The 19022-nt window shown below is 39.4% G+C and overlaps 1 protein-coding gene across 2 annotated transcripts in view; it reads left to right on the top strand.

The window, feature by feature from the left end:
- Nucleotides 1–19016, top strand: part of Vps33a (VPS33A core subunit of CORVET and HOPS complexes) — a 30861-nt gene extending 11845 nt beyond the window's left edge. The window contains exons 6-13 of one of the 2 annotated variants that reach the window (XM_076846563.2): nucleotides 438–612; nucleotides 3694–3887; nucleotides 6042–6168; nucleotides 7702–7769; nucleotides 8874–9011; nucleotides 11971–12108; nucleotides 15461–15629; nucleotides 16010–19016. In XM_076846563.2, coding sequence (XP_076702678.1) covers nucleotides 438–612; nucleotides 3694–3887; nucleotides 6042–6168; nucleotides 7702–7769; nucleotides 8874–9011; nucleotides 11971–12108; nucleotides 15461–15629; nucleotides 16010–16191 — 1191 coding nt within the window. In that variant the 3' untranslated portion in view covers nucleotides 16192–19016. Of the gene's footprint in view, nucleotides 1–398; nucleotides 613–3693; nucleotides 3888–6041; nucleotides 6169–7701; nucleotides 7770–8873; nucleotides 9012–11970; nucleotides 12109–15460; nucleotides 15630–16009 lie in introns of both variants that reach the window. The other variant, XM_076846467.2, reaches the window with a different exon arrangement.
- Nucleotides 19017–19022: the final 6 nt, after the last annotated feature.

The raw sequence follows: 19022 nt of genomic DNA, 5'->3' as shown, positions 1-19022 counted from the left end.
AAGGCAGGTGCTCTGCCACTGAACCTCAGCCCCAGCCCAATAGCTGCTTATTTCTTTCTTTCTTTTTTTTTTTTTTTGGCTGAAATCATTTTCTTTCTTCTGAACCATGGACACTTGCTGTTTATCTTCTATGTTATAGCCCCAAATTCTACACGTGAAGTTAGAGCGCTGAAGGTCACAGCCATGTGTTTTCAGAGGTCTTAGTCTATAGAAGTCTGGCTCCATTTCTTGGGGCTTGAGATAGGCTGAACATCATGGGGGCGTGTGTGGCAGAGGGAAGCAGCTCATATCATGGTGACCAGGAAGCAGAGAGAGCGCTTATTTCTTAATCAGTCTCACTCTTGCAGTTTTTTTCCTATTTTGATATCTGTTTTTAGCTGAAGTTTTAAATTTTCTAGTTCTGGAAGGCGCCACCTGATCCAGTATTTTATTTCCAGCAAGTTGCCAATATGATGATCAGGATGAAGAGAGAGTTTACAGGAAGCCAAAATTCAATATTTCCTGTTTTTGACAACCTCTTATTGCTTGATCGAAATGTGGATTTATTAACACCTCTTGCCACTCAACTTACATATGAAGGACTCATTGATGAAATCTATGGCATTCAGAACAGTAAGTGACATCTATTTTTATTAATAGGTAATATGATAAAAATACTCTTTTTGTGGAGGCTGCCATTCTTATGTGGCATACTTAAGCATTATGTGAACTTAAAGATCCAGTTTCGAATGGTGATTTCAAAGTGTAGATTAGCATAAACCTTTTTTGCGGCAGTTTGGCAACTCATAAGACTTTTACTCTTGGCTCAAGAAAATCCAAAGCTTTAATGTCCCTTGAGGAGTCATTCCAAAAAAAGAGATCAAGGAGGTTTCCAAAAAAATTTGTATTTCCATTTCTTTTCCAGAATTTTCTGAATAATCCAAATGGTTGAGAACTTTATAAAATAATAAATGTGGAACATGTGTAACTACATAGCCAATTATAAATTTTATTTATGTGTGTATAATATGTAGTTTATATATATATATAAATAGTATACATAAAATGACCAAATAAGAGCATCCAAAAAGAAGAAAATAACTGGAGGAGGAATAACCAGACCATGCCTCATGGCTGGCGATAGTTCTGGAGAGCTTGTGAAGAGGTGGCTGTGCTGGGTTGGAAAGAAGGGTAGAGTTCAGGCGGAGGCTCTGGGGAGGGATGAGCAGCATGCTGAATGCTGCCCGTGGTGTGACAGCAAGCTCGTAAAAGGAGAGAGCACAGATGGGGAAATCCTCAGGAACAGGGCTGATATAGAAGGTTAGGGTCACTAGGTGGAAGATCGGATGGCCTGCTAGGTTTGGGGCATAGCAGGTTATTAGGTTAGAGGTCGGTCACAAACATGTTTTGTTTGGTTGATTTTGGCCCATGTGATACTTCTTATTTTCTGTCAGCATTTAAAATCTGAGAGATTTTAATTAATTAATTTATTATTATTATTATTATTATTATTATTTTGCACTAGGGATTGAATCCAGGATGCTCTACCACTGAACTATATCCCCAGCTCCTTTTATTTCTGAGGCTTTAGGGTCTTGGGCTGGGGATGTAGCTCAGTAGTAGAGTGCTTGCCTAGCATGCATAAGGCCTTGGGTTTGATCCTCAACACCTGCCAAAAAAGAAAAAAAAAAAAAAAGTGCCAGACAGGGTTTTGCTAAGTTGCTGAAGCTGGCCTCAGATTTAACAATCCTCCTGCCTCAGCCTCCCAAGTAGCTGGGATTACAGGTGTGCATCACTCCCCACCCCAGAGAGTTTGGTATGGGAAGGGGTGACCTGTAAGGGCTGCAGGAGATGGCTGTGTAAACAAGGTGAAAGGTCAGCAGGGATTTTCCAAGAAAATAAAGCATACGTGTAAACTCACAACCTCTTTGTTTTTTCTTTTGTTTTTGTTTTTTTGGTACCTTGGATTGAACCCAAGAGTAGTTAACCCCTGAGCTACATCTGCAACCCTTTTGTATCTTTTTTATTTTGAAACAGGGTCTCGATAAGTTGCTTAGGGACTTGCTAAGGCTAGCTTTGAACTTGTGGTCCTCCTGCTTCAGCCTGTCAAATTTCTGGAATGATAGGTGTGTGCCACCACATCCAGCTAATTCACAGCCTCTTTGTAGTTTTTTTTTTTTTTTTTTTTTTTTTTAACAAATTAAACATTGATTAGAGAAACTGGAAAAATAGTAGAAAAGCTAGGTATGGTGGTACACACCTATTAAACCCAGCTACTTGAGAGGCTGAGGCACATGCTCAAGGATAGCCTGGGCAATTTAATGAGACCCTGTTTCAAAATTTAGGGGGGAAAAAAAAAGGGAGGGGGCTATGCATGTAGCTCAGTGGTAACGTGCCCCGGGTTTGATACCTAGTACTGCAAAAAGAAGAGGAGGAGGAAGATCCGGGAGGGGTTGTTATGCATACTACATATGGAATGGGTGTGGCAATGTGCCAATAAAACTTTATTTTCAAAAACAGGAAGTAAAAGTATGCAATGGCACATGCCTGTAATCCCAGCAATTGGGGAGGCTGAGGCAGGAAGATTGCGAGTTCAAAGCCAGCCTCAGCAATTTAGTGAGGCTCTAAGCAACTTAGACCCTGTCTCAAAATTTGAAAAAGGCTTAGGGATGTAGCACAATTATTAAGCACCCCTGAATTCAATCACTGGTACCAAAAAAAAAAATGAATTGGGCAGAATTTGGCCCTCATGCCATAGTTTCTGACCCTTGTTCTGGAGTGGCTTTCAAACTATTTTTGATCTGCACCCCACAGTAAGAAATATATTTTATATCACATATGCATATATGTATATATAAAACAAAAGCAGAAGTTTTATTAATAATAAAAACCCACCTGCCCTTAGTTCATGTGATACACTCTGGTATTTCCTCTTTTGTTTGTTGCTGTTTTGTTTTCTTCTGCTTTTTAATATTTCTTGCCACCCAGTGGCTTGATTTCATGGCACCTAACAGGACATCACTTACAGTTTGAAAATCATAGAAGACATTGGGCAGATCCTTGTAAGTTTTTTTTTATGGTGCTAGGCATCAAACCTAGGGCCTCACTCATGTTAGGCAATTCCTGTACCACTGAATCACACCTAACTTAGAAGAGGAAAAGGGACCTAATTCCTCAAGAAGTTTAGGAACTGGACATTGCTATGGTAGCTTATATATAGGTGCCCCCAAAGAAAAATGGAACCATGGTATCAATGCTAAAGAGTCACTATTACTTTTTTTTTTTTTTTTTTTTTTTAGTACCAGGGATTGAATCCAGGAGTGCTTAACCACTGAGCCACACCCAGCCCTTTTTATTTTTTATTTTGAGATAGGGTCTCGCTAAGTTGCTGAGGCTGGGTTTATTTTTTTTTTTTTTTAAATTTATTTATTTATTTATTTATTTATTTCTGAGGCTGGGTTTAAACTTAAAATTCTCCTGCCTCAGCCTCCTGAGCTTCTGGGATTACCAGTGTACACCACCATGCCCATCAAGAGTCACTCTTTCCTGTACTTGTATCATGGGATATAAAAACCCAGAGCTATGTGTCACTGTCTTGTTAAGCTATCTTCCATTCTCTATTGAACTGGAAATTCCCTTTTATGCCTGGGTACTTGATTGTTGCTTCTTCCAGTAATTGCACATAGATGCTCATTTCCTCCCATTGTCATTCAGGTTATGTGAAATTACCCCCAGAGAAATTTGCACCTAAGAAGCAGGGTGATGGTGGGAAGGACCTCCCCACAGAAGCAAAGAAGCTGCAGCTGAATTCTGCAGAGGAGCTCTATGCTGAGATCCGAGATAAGAATTTCAATGCGGTGGGCTCCGTGCTCAGCAAGAAGGCAAAGATCATCTCTGCTGCCTTCGAGGTGAGACGAGCTTTGATTGTCATCCTGCTACCTTCCATTGCTAGGGTGCCCACCTACAGGAGAATAAGAACTCCAACCACACAGCCCCAAATAGCTAGCCGCACTTTCCTACCCTGAGTAATTGCAGGTTCCTGAGGACCCAGGGATTTCTTTCTTTTCAGACTTTTTCTCGGACCCATGACAAAAGAGGTCCTGTTAGGTTTTTTTCTTTTTGTAGAGGACATAGGGCACACATTTGTAGTTTATAAGTTTTCTGTGTAAACATTTTCAATAACTTCCTTTAAATTTTTTCCTACTTAAGAGGAAGCCAGCTGTACTAAAAATAAAAGCTCTTTTGTGATAGAACTTGCAATTCATGATGAAAACTGCAGGTCTAGCCACTGTGACAGTGGCAGGGGAACCCTGCATGTGTGGTGGGTGATAATGAGACTAAAGTCCCTGGCAGCCCAGAGCCTCATTATCACTTCCTGCCTCCTCTTGCCCATCCACTGGTTTCTTCTTGTTAAAACTCCTTTTTGAAATATGGGAATCAGTAAGCTGATAAACTCTGAATATTTAGACTTAGAAGATATAAATTAGAAAAGTTTTAGAAAATTTTTTCACTGAGTAGTTCTAAATTTTTTCTGTCTTAGGAATTATATTCATTAATTAATTTTTATATTTCTGAGGATACTTTTAGTTGAATTACCAAATTTTGTCTTGAAAAACAGTCTCATCACTAAACCAGGTTCATTTTGTTATACTCAAGATTGACATTCAGAGAAGGACTGGATTTGTTTCTATTAGGGAGGAAACAGTTTACTGTTTATAGCCTCCTCTACGCAAAACCTAATTTTTTTCATCTTAGTTTTTTACTCAGAAATTTGTGTGGTTTACCAAATATTGTCCACTAATACTTGAATGCCCACAAAATACTGTTGAAACGTATGAGATGATACACAGGAAAAGAGAATTATAGGCACTTTCTCTATTAAAAAAAGTGCTAATGTGCAAAGCTCAGTGGCACAAGCAACTCCAGAGGCTGAGGCAGGAGGATTGGAAAGTTGGAGACCAGCCTCAGGATCTTAGTGAGACCATAAGCAACTTAGCTTGTCTAGCTGACTCAAAATAAAAACTTAAAAAGGACTGGGGTAGCTCCAGTGGTAGAACGCCTCTAGTTTAATCGAAGTTTAAAAAAATAATTAATTATTTATTTAAAAAGAAGTGATAGGCTGGGGTTGTGGCTCAGCGGTAGAGCACTCACCTCGCATGTGCGAGGCCCTGGGTTCGATCCTCAGCACCACATAAAAATAAATAAGTGAAATAAAGGTGTTGTGTCCAACTACAACTAAAAAAGAAATACTTTTTTTGTTGTTGTTAAAAAAGAAGTGCTGGGGGCTAGTGTTGTGGCTCAGTGGTAGCGCGCTCGTCTGGCAGGTGCGGGGTCCTGGGTTCGATCCTCAGTACTACATACAATCAAATAAAGGTATTATGTCCAACTGCAACTAAGAAATAAATATTAAAAAAAAAAAGAAGTACTGGGGTTGGGGCTGTGGCACAGTGGTAGAGTGCCCACCTTGCACATGTGAGGCACTGGGTTCAATTCTCAGCACCACATAAAAATAAATAAAATAAAGATATTGTGTTCATCTATAACTAAAAAATAATAATAATGAAGAAGTGCTAATGTGGTTAAGAGGCTCCATGAACTCTTTCAGTGATATTTTTTTAATATTTTTTTTAAATTTTTTTTAGAGAGAGGTTTTTTTTGTTTTTTTTTAATATTTATTTTTTAGTTTTCGGCGGACACAACATCTTTGTTTGTATGTGGTGCTGAGGATCGAACCCCAGCCTCATGCATGCCAGGCAAGCGCGCTACCACTTGAGCCACATCCCCAGCCCAAATTATTTTAGATTTTTATGGCTTTTTTTTTTTTTTTCAATTTTTTTTTAGTGCCGGGATCAAACCCAGGGCCCTGTGCATGCAAGGCAAAGCACTCTACCAACTGAGCTATATCCCCAGCCTCTTTCAGTGATATATTTACCTTTCCTGTTCTGGGTGATGTTGGACGGGTTTGGCCTGAGTAGTACGTGTCCACTCTTTCGCAGTAACGTAATTAGCGGTCCTCTGAAATGTCTTTGCTGCTGATGCCGCTGCCCTCTTGTCTGTTTCAGGAAAGGCACAACGCCAAGACCGTGGGGGAAATTAAGCAGTTTGTTTCCCAGTTGCCCCACATGCAGGCAGCAAGGGGCTCACTTGCAAATCATACCTCGATTGCAGAGTTGATCAAAGACGTCACTAGTAAGTATCCTTTGACATGATCTTCCACCTGGAGCTGACTCCCATACACACTGAGGCTTCCTTGGGAAAGTCAGCGTTTTTTTCTCCTTCTGCACTGAGGATGCAACCCAAGGCCTTGTTCATACAAAGCTTGTGCTCTACCATTGAGCTACACACCCAGCCCAGTCAGTTGTTTTAATATCCTGTGTTTCTCAGTAGTAAGTAAATGTGCACATTAGCAGTTAGTGATGACAAAATATTTAGAATATAGATAAGAGAAAAGATTTATGCATCCAGGTGCAGTGGCACACACCTGTGATCTCAGCAACTTGGGAGACTGAAGCAGGAGGTTCACACAGGAGGCCAGCAACTTAGCAAGACCCTATCTCAAAGTAAAAAAAAAAAAAAGGGGTCTGGGGAAGTAGCTTAGTGGTAAAGCGCCCTGGATTCAATCCCCCTACCCTGCTTCCTGTCCCAAATTTATGCATAATATTGCTCTCATATTAATAGGTAGTTAATTTTTTTAGTCTATTTTTTTTTCCTATTGTGAAGGATTACTTAATTAGGACAATATGGTGTTTCTGGGTTTTTTTTTTTTAATTTTCTCTTGAGAGTATTCTGCAAAATTGGTACAGAAAGCCTGTGTTGAGTATTTTGAAAAAAGCTCATATTTATACTAAACTGGATCTGAGTTTGTTCATTAAAAAATAGGGTTGTTGGGCTGGGGATGTGGCTCAAGCAGTAGCACACTCGCCTGGCATACGTGCGGCCCAGGTTCGATCCTCAGCACCACATGTTGTCCACTGAAAACTAAAAAATAAATATTAAAAAAATTCTCTCTCTCTCTCTCTAAAAAAAAAAAAAATAGGGTTGTTGGGGCTGGGGTTGTGGTTCAGTGGTAGAGCATTAGCCTAGCACATGTGAGGCCCTGGGTTCCATCCTCAACACCGTATAAAAATAAATAGAGGTATTATGTCCATCTACAACTAAAAAAAAAATTTTAAATAGGTTGTAAAAGCTGAGTAGGAGTGCCTACTCCTACTCAGCTTTTACAACCTATTTAGTGCCTTCGATTATGAAGTATTCTTTGAATATTAAACATTGTATTAGAAAATCAATCCTTTGATTTTATGTTAACAGAAGTGAAAATCAAATTGGTTGAATCTGATGACTAAAGTGAAATGCTCTTGGGAAATGAGTTTTCATTAACTCATAATACATTAATGATACATACTGTAATCCCAGTGACTCAGGAGGCTGAGGCAGGAGGATCATAAGTTTGAGGCCAGCCTCAACAACTTACCAAGATCCTAAGCAACTTAGTGAGATCCTGTCTCAAAATTAAAAAAAAAGAAAAAGTGGGGATGTAGCTCAGTGGTAAAATGCCCCAGGTTTAATTCCCAGTACACTCATTGGCTGATGATTTGAACTTGTGCTTGCTTTCTTTTTTGCATGTCCTGTTTCTTAATCACACCTTGTGTATAAAAGCAAACCACTTAAACAAATTCACATTTATTGAATTTCTGAATTGAAAATTTGGTAATTATATTTTAGCTTCCGAAGACTTCTTTGATAAATTAACAGTGGAACAAGAGTTTATGTCTGGAATAGACACTGACAAGGTATGTAGACAATAAAACTGTTATAACAAATAGTTGAAAGTTTACCAAATGTAAGATTGTAGTCAAATAAACAATTGCTTTGATACCTGTGCCTTGCCTAAATAATTTTATGAGCAAACGCAAAATGTGAAAATGTGGATTTTGTCGGGTAAAAATACTTAGCATTACTCTGTGTAAGATACTTTGTGCAATACATGGTGAAATGGGATATGGTCCCTGAAATCCAAGATTTTTAAAGACTATAATAAGTAAATTAAGAAATTTGCTTTTGGGGAGCCAGGGCTGTGACTCAGTGGCAGAGCACTTGCCTACCATGTGTGAGGCACTGGGTTTGATCCCAACAACACATAAAAATAAAAACAAAATAAAGGTATTGTGTCCATCTACAACTAAAAAGAAAAAACTTAAAAAAAATGACATTTGCTTTTGGGACTGTGGATTTAGCTCAGTGGTAGAGGGCTTGCCAGTTATGCATGAAGCCCTGGGTTCAGTCTGCAAAAAGCAAAAACAAGATATTTACTTTTCGAGAGAATTTGTTATATCATGACTTTATATATTCAGCCATAGGGGCTTGGTGTGTAGCTCAATGGTAGAGCACTTGCCTAGCATGTACAAGGCCCCGGGTTCAATCCCCAGCACCACCATCCCCCCCAAAATTCAGCCTTATTAATTTTCTAAATTATTCCATTTGTGAAAATTCCCATCTTCTAAAAATATTTCTGTTATTTTATACTAAATTGCTGCTTTTCTTGAGATAGACTAGGTCCCACAAGTCCCAAACACTTGGCAATCTCTCAGGAGTTTGTCCACAGAAATAAACCTGTCAGGGCAGGCATTGGGACTGGCCACAGCTGTCTTCACTGCCTGGTGCTCCTGTAATTTGACCTGAGAACTGGTGTGTCTGTGTGGTGCCTGGGAGTGTGTGTGGCAGGGGCTGAGGCAGCTACCTCAGTCAGGGTTGAGAAGTGAGAAAAAATAATGAGCCTTTCTCCTGCACATCTCCTTTCTTTAACTTAGAAAAATAATTCTAAACATCAAGTTCTTTAATTTTGATATTTAAAAAATATCTAAAAGCAGCAGTCTATGTATATACTTTATTTCTAGGTCAACAATTACATAGAGGATTGCATCGCCCAAAAGCATCCACTGACCAAGGTCTTAAGGCTGCTCTGCCTCCAGTCAGTGTGCAATAGTGGACTCAAACAAAAAGTCTTGGATTACTACAAAAGAGAAATTCTCCAGGTAAGATATATTAAAATCTTTTATTGGTCAATGGGGAAAGCAAAAAGAAAGTGACAAAATGGCAATATACCAAAATAGATATATTGCTGCCACAATCTTAAATTTTTTAACACCTAGAGGAATTGTTCTGATTAACTATAGTTATTTATTGTATCTGATAGTAAGAACAGTAGCAAGCATTTACTGAGCATTTACTGTGTGCCAGGGCCTATCTGAAAAGCTTTATGAATACACGTTTGTTTAAGTCTCACAACAGCCCGATGAGTTTATCATCCCCTGTTTGTGGATGAAACCCCTAAGGGATATACTAGTTTCATAACTGGCCCAAGGTCACCAGCTAGTAAATGTCAAAACCAGTGCCAGAACCCAGGTAATTTAGGCCTATTGTTCATCTCAATGAGCCAGTTGCATGATGGAGGAAGATAACTTTGCAAATTTCTGATAACAGTTCCCTGCAAGGAACTGTTATCAGAAATAAACTGTTCCTTTATTTTTTAAAATAAATAAATAAATAAATATAAATTTGTAGATGGACACAGTACCTTTATTTTATTTATTTATCTTTGTGAGGCTCAAACCCAGAGTCTCATACATGCTAGGCAAGCGCTCTGCCACTGAACTACAACTCCAGCCCAAGCCTAATATTTTATAATAAGGAAGAAGTTCACTATTGTTTTATTTATGTATGTATTTTTATTTTTTGGTTTTGCTTGTTTTTTTGTTTGTTTTTGTTTTTGTTTTTGTTTTGCTTTCTCTGCTATTTTAAAAAATCCCCCTGTTCAAAAATGTCTCAGGCAGTATTTATTTGCTGTTACCTGTCATTCTTAAATTTATTATCATTAAAATTAAGGACTCGTTAATTTTTTTGCATTTGTCTTTTTTTGAGTTATACATAAAGCACACATATACATTAAGATTCCAAGGATGCAGAAATACATGGAGCAAAAGATGAACATCCCTCAGACCCATACACAGTCCCATGTCCCTCCTCAGATGTGTCCTATATCAACCATTTGGTGTGGATCCTTCCAGTCTCCTATTTTCAAATGTATACAAAGTGCATTTATGTACATAGATGTCAGAGTGATACTGGCTGGATCCTGGCTCAGCTCTGCTTTTACTGGCTGTGTGACCTTGGGCAAGTTCTTTAAAAGTCTCAAATGAAGCCAGGCATGGTGGTGCAGGCTTGGTAATCCCAGAAACTTGGGAGACTAAGGCAGGAGGATCACAATTTCAAGGCCAGCCTCATCAACTTAGACCCTTGTTGGGGGCTGCCCTGAACAAGAGTTATGCACACATCTTTGAGTCCTTTTTTTTTTTTTTTTTTTTTTGAGAGAGAGAGAGAGAGAGAGAGAGAGAGAGAGAGAGAATTTTTTAATATCTACTTTTTAGTTTTCGGTGGACACAACATCTTTGTTTGTATGTGGTGCTGAGGATCGAACCCGGGTCACACACATGCCAGGCGAGTGCGCTACTGCATGAGCCACATCCCCAGCCCCGGCATCTTTGAGTCTTTAGTAAAGAGGTACTAGATTGGCACTGTGCCCACCGCAATGCATGTAGACTTACCTCTGCTCGGCCAGGAGAGGTGCAGCTCTGGAATTGGGTGTTACCCAATGGAGTTGAGTTACACCCACCTGTTGAAAACCTACCACTTGCCCTTTTTTGGATAGAATGTTCCATCCACTAGCTTCCCCCAATAAAAGCTGAGCTTCAGGACATGCTCCTTCTCTCTCACCAGCCTCCTGTGTTTTTCTCTTGCCCACCTTGTGGGAGCTTACAGCTGGAAATAGAGAAGCCGTCCTAAATGCCCAGACAAAGGTATTTTCCGTGTCTGTGTGAATTGAATGAGTCAGCCCAAATTCACCCGAATGACCTTTCCATAGCTCACTCAGGACGTGGACTATAGACCCTGACTCAAAACTTAAATAAATAAATTAATAAATAAAAAGGGCTAGGGATGTGGCTTAGTGGTTAAGCACCTCTAGGTTCAGTCTCAGATACCAAATAAGTAACTCAAATGGAGATAATACCTACCTCCTGGTTTTGGGGGATTTTTTTTGTTTGAGACAGGTCTTGCTGACTTACTTAGGGCCTCACTAAACTGAGGCTGGCTTGGAACTTGTGATCCTCCTGCTACAGTCTTCAGAGTCGCCAGAATTATAAGTGTGTACCATCATGCCCAGCTACCTTATGGGTTTATGAGGATGACTGAGCCATAAAAGAATATGAAGTGCTCAGGCCAGAACCATGCTCAGCTGAGAGAAAGTATTTTGCAGGTTTTGGCTACTATTTATATCTTTTTTAAAGGCAGAAATAAAATCCTACTATGCATAATATTTTATTATTAACTCTTTTTTATTCTTAAAAATATATTCATGGTCTGTGGTTGTGGTTCATTAGTAGAGCACTTGCCTAGCATATGTGAGGCACTGGATTTAATCCTCAGCACCACATAAAAGTAAATAAATGTGTCCATCTCCAGCTTCTTATTAGAATGTGTAGATATGCCTCATCCTTTTTTAGAGCTAATCATACACCACATATAATTTATTTGATGCTTACTTAGGTTGAGCCCATAAATTCTGACTTTAAAAATTTTAAATCCTGGGCTAGGGTTGTAGGTCAGTAGAAAAGCACTTGCCTAGCATGTGTGAGGCCCTGGGTTCCATCCTCAGCACCACAAAAAAATAAATAAAAAATAAAGGTATGTGTCCACCTACAACTAAATATATATATTATTTAAAAAAAGATATTTAAATCCTACTTTGAAACAATGAGCTGCCTTAATATCAGTGGAGAAGCATGCCCTGTCCCCTGTGCTCATCAGGAGTTACTGCTGGACCTGTTATTTTGTCTGAAGTACAGATCAAATCGATTTGTTCAAAGTGCTCTATTTTGAAAATTGAAGAAGCCCTTTTCCTGATCTGACATCAAGGCCAAATGATTTCTCTTGCAGACCTATGGCTATGAGCACATACTGACCTTGTACAACCTAGAGAAGGCCGGCCTGCTAAAGCCACAGACAGGGGGCAGAAACAACTACCCAACAATTCGGAAAACATTACGCCTCTGGATGGATGATGTTAACGAACAAGTAAGATGCACTCCTCCACTTTAACTGCAGTTACTGGTTTCATAGTTTATTGTGACAACATATGCTACTTAATCTACACATCTGTCTAATATTTTTTGAAAAAGTAATGCATTTGTGTGTTGTATCCATCAGAATCTCAGGAGGAAACATAATGCTATCAAACTGGGGAGCCTGAGGATTAATAAAGATGTGGGCACCAGGCACAGTGGCACATACCTATAATCCCAGAGGCTCAGGAGGCTGAGTCAGGAGGATCACAAGTTCAAAGCCAGCTTCAACGTAGTGAGGCCCTAAGCAACTTAGCAAGACCCTGTCTCAAAAAATAAAAAGGACTGAGGATGTGGCTCAGTGGTTAAGCCCCCTGGGTTCAATCCCTGGTACCTAAAAAAATAAAGATGTGAACCAGTAGAGACTAGTAGGCAGTGCAGTGGGGCGTCCTCACCAACTGAGGCCTGAAGGGCAGAGAAGTTATTCTAGAAAGCTAGATGAAAACTGTAGAGAGACATATCCAGCCCCCAGAAGTGTCACAGGTAGAAGGCAGGGAGGTACAAGCCTTGACCTCATGCTGCTGCCCACTCTCCAGCTGCCCTCCTCCACCCCTCCCCATGTAATTGTGCAAGCACAAACAGGGTGTGGGAGAGTGTTGACATAGCACCTCCAGGCCATCTCCAGGGCACAGAGCTCTGTGGAGAAGGTTGGGGAACCTCAGGAGGTGTTGATGGGAAATGACCAGCAAGAATCAGTTAGTTAGCCACACGGAAGTAAGGCAAGCAGTGATGGGGAGGTTTCCTTCCACAGCTTACCCAGTTCCTGCAGTGTAAAACCACTGGAACCAATTGTAATCTACTCTTCCAGAAAGATTCTGTGCACATCAAACATTTTTATGCTCCAAAGTAGCATATACATTTGTGTGAGTATATGTGTGTATGCGCACACACACATGAGCGCACTGGAGATCGAACCCAGGGCCTTGTGCATGCAAGGCAAGCACTCTACCAACTGGGCTACATCCCCAGCCCGTGTATACTTTGCTTTACATTTGTTAGCTTTATTTTTATTATTATTATTTTTTTTTACTAGTGATTGAACCCAGGGATGCTCTACCACTGAACTGTATCCCCAGTCCTTTTTATTTTTTATTTTTTATTTTGAGACAGGGTCTTGCTAAGTTGCCAAGGCTGACCTTTAATTAATGATCCTCCTGCCTCAGCCTCCCACGTAGCTGGGATTGCAGGCATGTGCTACCATGCCTGGCTTCCATTTGTTGTATTTTGTAATAGTTCGAAATTTTTTTTCTTATTGTCTTTTTTATTTGGTTGGTTGGTTTTGTTTTCTAGGCTTTTGTTTGTTTGTTTTTTTCTGGGGGACTTTTTTGGGCTGCCTTTGTTAAGAAATGCTTATAGGGCTGGGGATATGGCTCAAGCGGTAGCGCGCTCACCTGGCATGCGTGCGGCCCGGGTTCGATTCTCAGCACCACATACAAACAAAGATGTTGTGCCCGCCAATAACTAAAAAATAAATATTAAAAAATTCTCTCTCTCTCTCTCTCTCTCTCTCACTCTCTCTTTAAAAAGAAAAAAGAAAAAAGAAATGCTTATAACTAGTCTTGTCCATCAATAGCAAAATTGGCTTATTTTTTCCCCAGTGGGAAAATAGATACCTTTAATTTTTGTGTTGCATCGTGTGCATAATCTATTAGTTCAGCTCTCCTTACCATTCTTATCTTCCTCCCTCCAAACCCACCTATCACTTAACTAGAGATATTGAAGATGCTTTGGTGATCCTTCCTGTTCTTTCTCGTTCTTTTTTATTTTTACTTTATCAAAATACTGAGTTTAGGGGCTGGGGTTGTGGCTCGGTGGTAGAGCACTTGCATAGTATGTGCGAGGCACTGGGTTCAATCCTCAGCACTACATAAATAAATAAATAAAGATATTATGCCCATCTACAACTAAAAAAAAAAATATTAAAAAATAAAATACTGAGTTTATTTCACATGTATATATTTTTGTTTCACAACTATTTCCATGTCTGAGCACAACTACTACTATGTCCTATCATAACATTCCATATACAGTTAGTTAAAAACCAAGCAGAGGGTGGAGTTCCATCTTAAAAAAACAAACAGGCATTTTGGACAACACATTCTTGGCAGTGGAACCTGGATAACATTTATCAAACAGTAGGGAAAGTTCTCACTTTGCATTATAAAAGGATAGCCAGATATCAACTGTTGCAGAAATGAAATAAGATGGAAAATTTTAACAAACTATTTAAACTATTTTCTTAAAGAAAATTCCTCTACTGCCAGAGATCTTAAATAGTGTCCTGATCAGTCCATCATCTAGAAGCAATTCTTCATGTAATTGATGAACTTGGCTTCTCCACTTTGGGAAGAGAACCACCTTTTTCTATATTTGCTTGCATTTTTGCATTAATATCTTCTACAGAACTAGGAAGTACTGTCCCCTAATATGCACAGGACCCAAACCACACTTCCAATTTAAGTCCACAGGTGGTGTAATATCAAAGCCCCCAAGAGAAACTGTGCTCATTTTCATCAGTATCCACCTTAATGTGATAATCTTTGTCAGCCTTTAGCTGAAAAGATAGTTCTGGGTCCTCAAGGGGCTCATGTTCGTGTCCATTGAATCTTCCATGCATGCATTTAGGTGGGAGAGAAGAATGGAAAATACATGACTGTTTCCTCAGAGAACAGATGTGCAAGACCTAATCACACCAGTCATTCTTTTTAATTGCTACTTAGTGGGCTTTTGATTTGTTATTTGTTTGGTACTGGGAATTGAACCCAGAGCTTTGCACATTGCTGAGAATACACTGTACCACTGAGCTACATCCCTAGTCCCCACAGGGTGGTTTTAAGGATATTCCTTACTTTGTGATTTAACAGATTCCTAAATAGAAATTTTGGTAGTTTGTAGCCTTTTGCAATTACTGTGTTACAATCAATATGTTTTTTTCCTTTGGTTTATATCTAATGGTCTAAAAGCACCTCTGTAGGATAAATGCCTAAAAATATAATTGCTAGGTTCAAAGGTTTGTAGGCATTATTATTTAGCTGAAGTGTCATGGTACCATCTAAGAAATTTTTTGGCAAATCAAATGATACTTATTCATCTTCAATACCCAGAGTTTCTTTTGAGTGAATTTTCAAAATTTGAGTCAAAATGAAGTCCTAGCTGACGAAACTAAAGTCCATTTGGGGTGGATTGGAGCAGGGCATGGGTGAGAGAGTTGTGTTTCTGCTTTCAAATCAGGTAATTTGGGGCGCCTCTAAAGATACAAGTGGCTCTGAATCTCTATCTCCAGGTGTTATTTATTTATTTGACAGAATCCTACAGACATATCTTATGTGTACAGTGGTTATGCCCCCCTCAGTGTGCGACTGGCTCAGCTGCTTTCCAGGCCTGGCTGGCGGAGTATTGAGGAGGTTCTTCGCATCCTCCCAGGCCCCCACTTTGAAGAACGGCAGCCACTGCCCACAGGGCTTCAAAAAAAACGTAAGTCTCAGTCCAGTGTCTACAGATAAATTATGTGCCATTAGTGTGGTTTTCATGTATTGTGCCGCTGCTTTGTAAAAGACATTTGTAAAGTACTTAGGTATCAGAGTCAAGTGTACCTCTTCTGTTACTTGCTAATGTATATTGTTAGTTGAGCCATGTTATTCTCTTGGGAGGAGCAGCTCTCAGTCTCCACAGTGAGGCTCTGGAGTTTGAAAAAGCATTAAGATTAAAATCAGTGTTCCTGAGTTTCAAATGAGCTGTCTTTCTAAGACATATTTGACCTTTTTATTCTTATGAGTTTTGAAAAATCTATTAAGAGGCAGGAAGAAAGGCACCAATAATAATTACTTCTGAATTCTGAAATGTTTACATTTTAGGTCAACCAGGAGAAAACCGAGTTACTCTGATATTTTTCCTCGGGGGTGTAACCTTTGCTGAAATTGCTGCCCTAAGGTTTCTCTCCCAGTTGGAAGATGGAGGTACAGAGTATGTAATTGCCACTACTAAACTAATGAATGGAACTAGCTGGATAGAGGCTCTAATGGAGAAACCTTTCTAGGGTGTTCAAAGGAGACTTCAAAAGTGCACTACAGAATAAGCTGCCTTTTGAACAAGTTGCTGAAAAGAAATGAACCCACAGAAGAAACAGGAATACAGAAGTTACTTTGTGTTTTGCTTCTTATACTATTTTCTGTTCCTTTTCTCCTTTCTGCTCCTCTGTGTTCATAATTTCTTGAAGAAAGAAGAAGGAAATTAACCTGGGTAAAAGAGACTTTGGTTTTGAATTTTCTAAGTTCAGGATCTTCATTATAGGACTCTGGAAATGCAGTAAAGATGGTGGGGCTGGATAATCCATATAGCTACACAAATGGGGACAGCTCTTAAAATAAGAACACAGACATTGTGGAGGTAAAAATGAAAATAGAAGGGGAAGTCCAACTTCTAGTCTACAGTTTTATATTTTTAGGAAACGCATCAGGCCTAGGATAGTGGTTATGTCTTGAGGGCTAGAGCTTAATGTTGTCCTTAGTGATTTCTTTTTCCTGTAGAGGAATGGCACATTATAATTGTGTTTTCAATTTCTATCTTATTCCTAAGGCAAGTTTTGTTTCCTTCTTAAAAATCAAGAGATTTTAGGGAGCTTCTTGCCCCAAAACACAAAATTTATATTTTCTCTGATCAGTTACATCTGTGTAGGTTCCATACTTATCAAGGGCTTTCTATTTCTACACTGAAGAATATAATAATTGGGGAACAGTTTCCAGAGAATTTAACCACTCCAGGACACTCCAAGACACTTTAATGATAGATGGTTGAGGTTTTGGTTTTCTTCCCTGTCCTTCATGGGCCCAACATCTAGTTGGTCCCACCGTGAGCAGTGGTGACTTTTGCTTCATCAGCATACTGAAACTCCACCCCTGTTACCAACTACTCTGTGTACTTCTGTAGCTCTCAGTGGCCACTTTCATCCATTTTGCTTGAAAATATCCAGTTTGGTTGCAGTCCTTGATCTGGTGACCTCAGCTGCGCCTGGTTGATTTCATTGATGAGATCTGGTGACCTCAGCTGCCACTATTCCTACTGAGGACTGTTAGCTGTGCTGGAGAGTAGGGATGTGAGTGGAGAAGTTCCAAGTTCATATGTGATCCCTGCTTCTCTTCTGCTCGTCCCAGCATCTGGGGGAGTTAAGGGTACCATGCAGGGGACCAAGTTGGTGGCTTTTCTGCCATTGCCCAAGTTTCCAGCAAAATTACTTGGTCAACCAGGAGAAAACCAACCTGGGGAGCTTTGCCGGATTCCATCCCTGGTGTGGTTTCTATCATTAATTATTAATCACATAGGTTTTTCCCTTTTTCAGTAGTAGGATTCTGATGAGTATGGTGCATGTTAACGCGTAAAAGAAAATCTGTATTTAAAAAAAAATTAGTAAAATAATGAAGGGTGTCAGAGGTGATTTTTAAAAGATTTGTTTCTCATGGAATTAATCTGGCCTTGACGTTCATTATTTGGAAATGGAAAACCATTCTTGTTTTAGAAAATCCTTTTTCAAATCCTTGTTATTCCAGGGAGATTAGTTTATACTTTGGAGCCCTAACAGTTGTCCAAGCCTCAGCTCCTTTAGAGAATGAAATCTACCTTGTCCCTCGTGGTTTTGGTTCATGGGATTCAATTCAGGTCTGGTCGAGTCTCCTTGGCTGGGGGTTCTGTTCTGTGAACAGACACTCAGTTGTAATCTCATGTGTCTGCATTCGCTTGTGACTCTGCATTTGCTTACTCAGAGCATAGCTAAGTTAGCATCTAAAAATGCATTCAACATTGATGAGACATCAATTACTTCATTTGTATGCAAAGAAAAAGTGGTGGATAATTACATATTATATGTGTTTATGGACATTTATTTAATACTTGAAATTGTCTGAGAAAGGATATGTGAATGGCACATTTATTCTCAGAGAGGCAGATTATTTACATCGGGTCTGGATTTTTGTCTATTGGGTAGACAGTGTCCCTTTAATAAAGAAGTGTACATGGATAACCACTTTTTGTGGGGGTTTTTTGTTTGTTTTTGTTTTGTTTTTGGTACTGAGGATTGAGTCCAGGGGCACTGGACTTTACCACTGAGTTACATCCTCAGCCCTTTTTATTTTTCATATTGAGACAGGGTCTTATAAGTTGCCCTGAATATGAAATCTTCCTGCTTCCACCTTCCAAGCTGCTGGGATTATAGGCATAGGCCACCACATCTGGCTTACGTAGATAATTACGTATAATTCTTATACAATTGTGAATTTTACCCAACAGAGAAATAAGTATTTTAATTGTGGAGCAAAAGAGAAATGGTTAAGAGAGGAAAAGATTAAAAACTGGACATGTCGGGGCTGAGAGTGTAGCTCAGTTGGTAGAGCACTTGCCTACCATGCTCAAGACCCTAGGTTCAATCCCCAGAGCCACCAAACCAAACCAAAAAAAAAAAAAAAACAAAAAACATGTAATTTTCATTCTTGGAGAGAATTGAAAAGGTCTGTTGAGTTTTGTTCCATTCTGCTCCCACTGGAAATGAATTTTCATTAATCATGACATGCTGGTTTATGTCTTATTCTCAATTGTACGTTACAGACTAATTGGGCTTACTGTTTTGTGTCTTATACAGTTGTGAATTTTATCCAACAGGGAAATAAGTATTTTAACTGATTGAATTGTGGAGTAAGAGTGTAACAGTTAAGAAAGGAAAGATTAGGGCTGGGGATGTGGCTCAAGCGGTAGCGCGCTCGCCTGGAATGCGTGCGGCCCGGGTTCGATTCTCAGCACCACATACAAACAAAGATGTTGTGTCCACCGGAAACTAAAGAATAAATATTAAAAAATTCTCTCTCTCTCCCTCTTTCTCAC

Source organism: Callospermophilus lateralis, chromosome 1 (assembly GCF_048772815.1).
Source record: "Callospermophilus lateralis isolate mCalLat2 chromosome 1, mCalLat2.hap1, whole genome shotgun sequence".
NCBI lineage: Eukaryota > Metazoa > Chordata > Mammalia > Rodentia > Sciuridae > Callospermophilus > Callospermophilus lateralis.
This window is presented reverse-complemented; position numbering and strand designations above follow the sequence as displayed.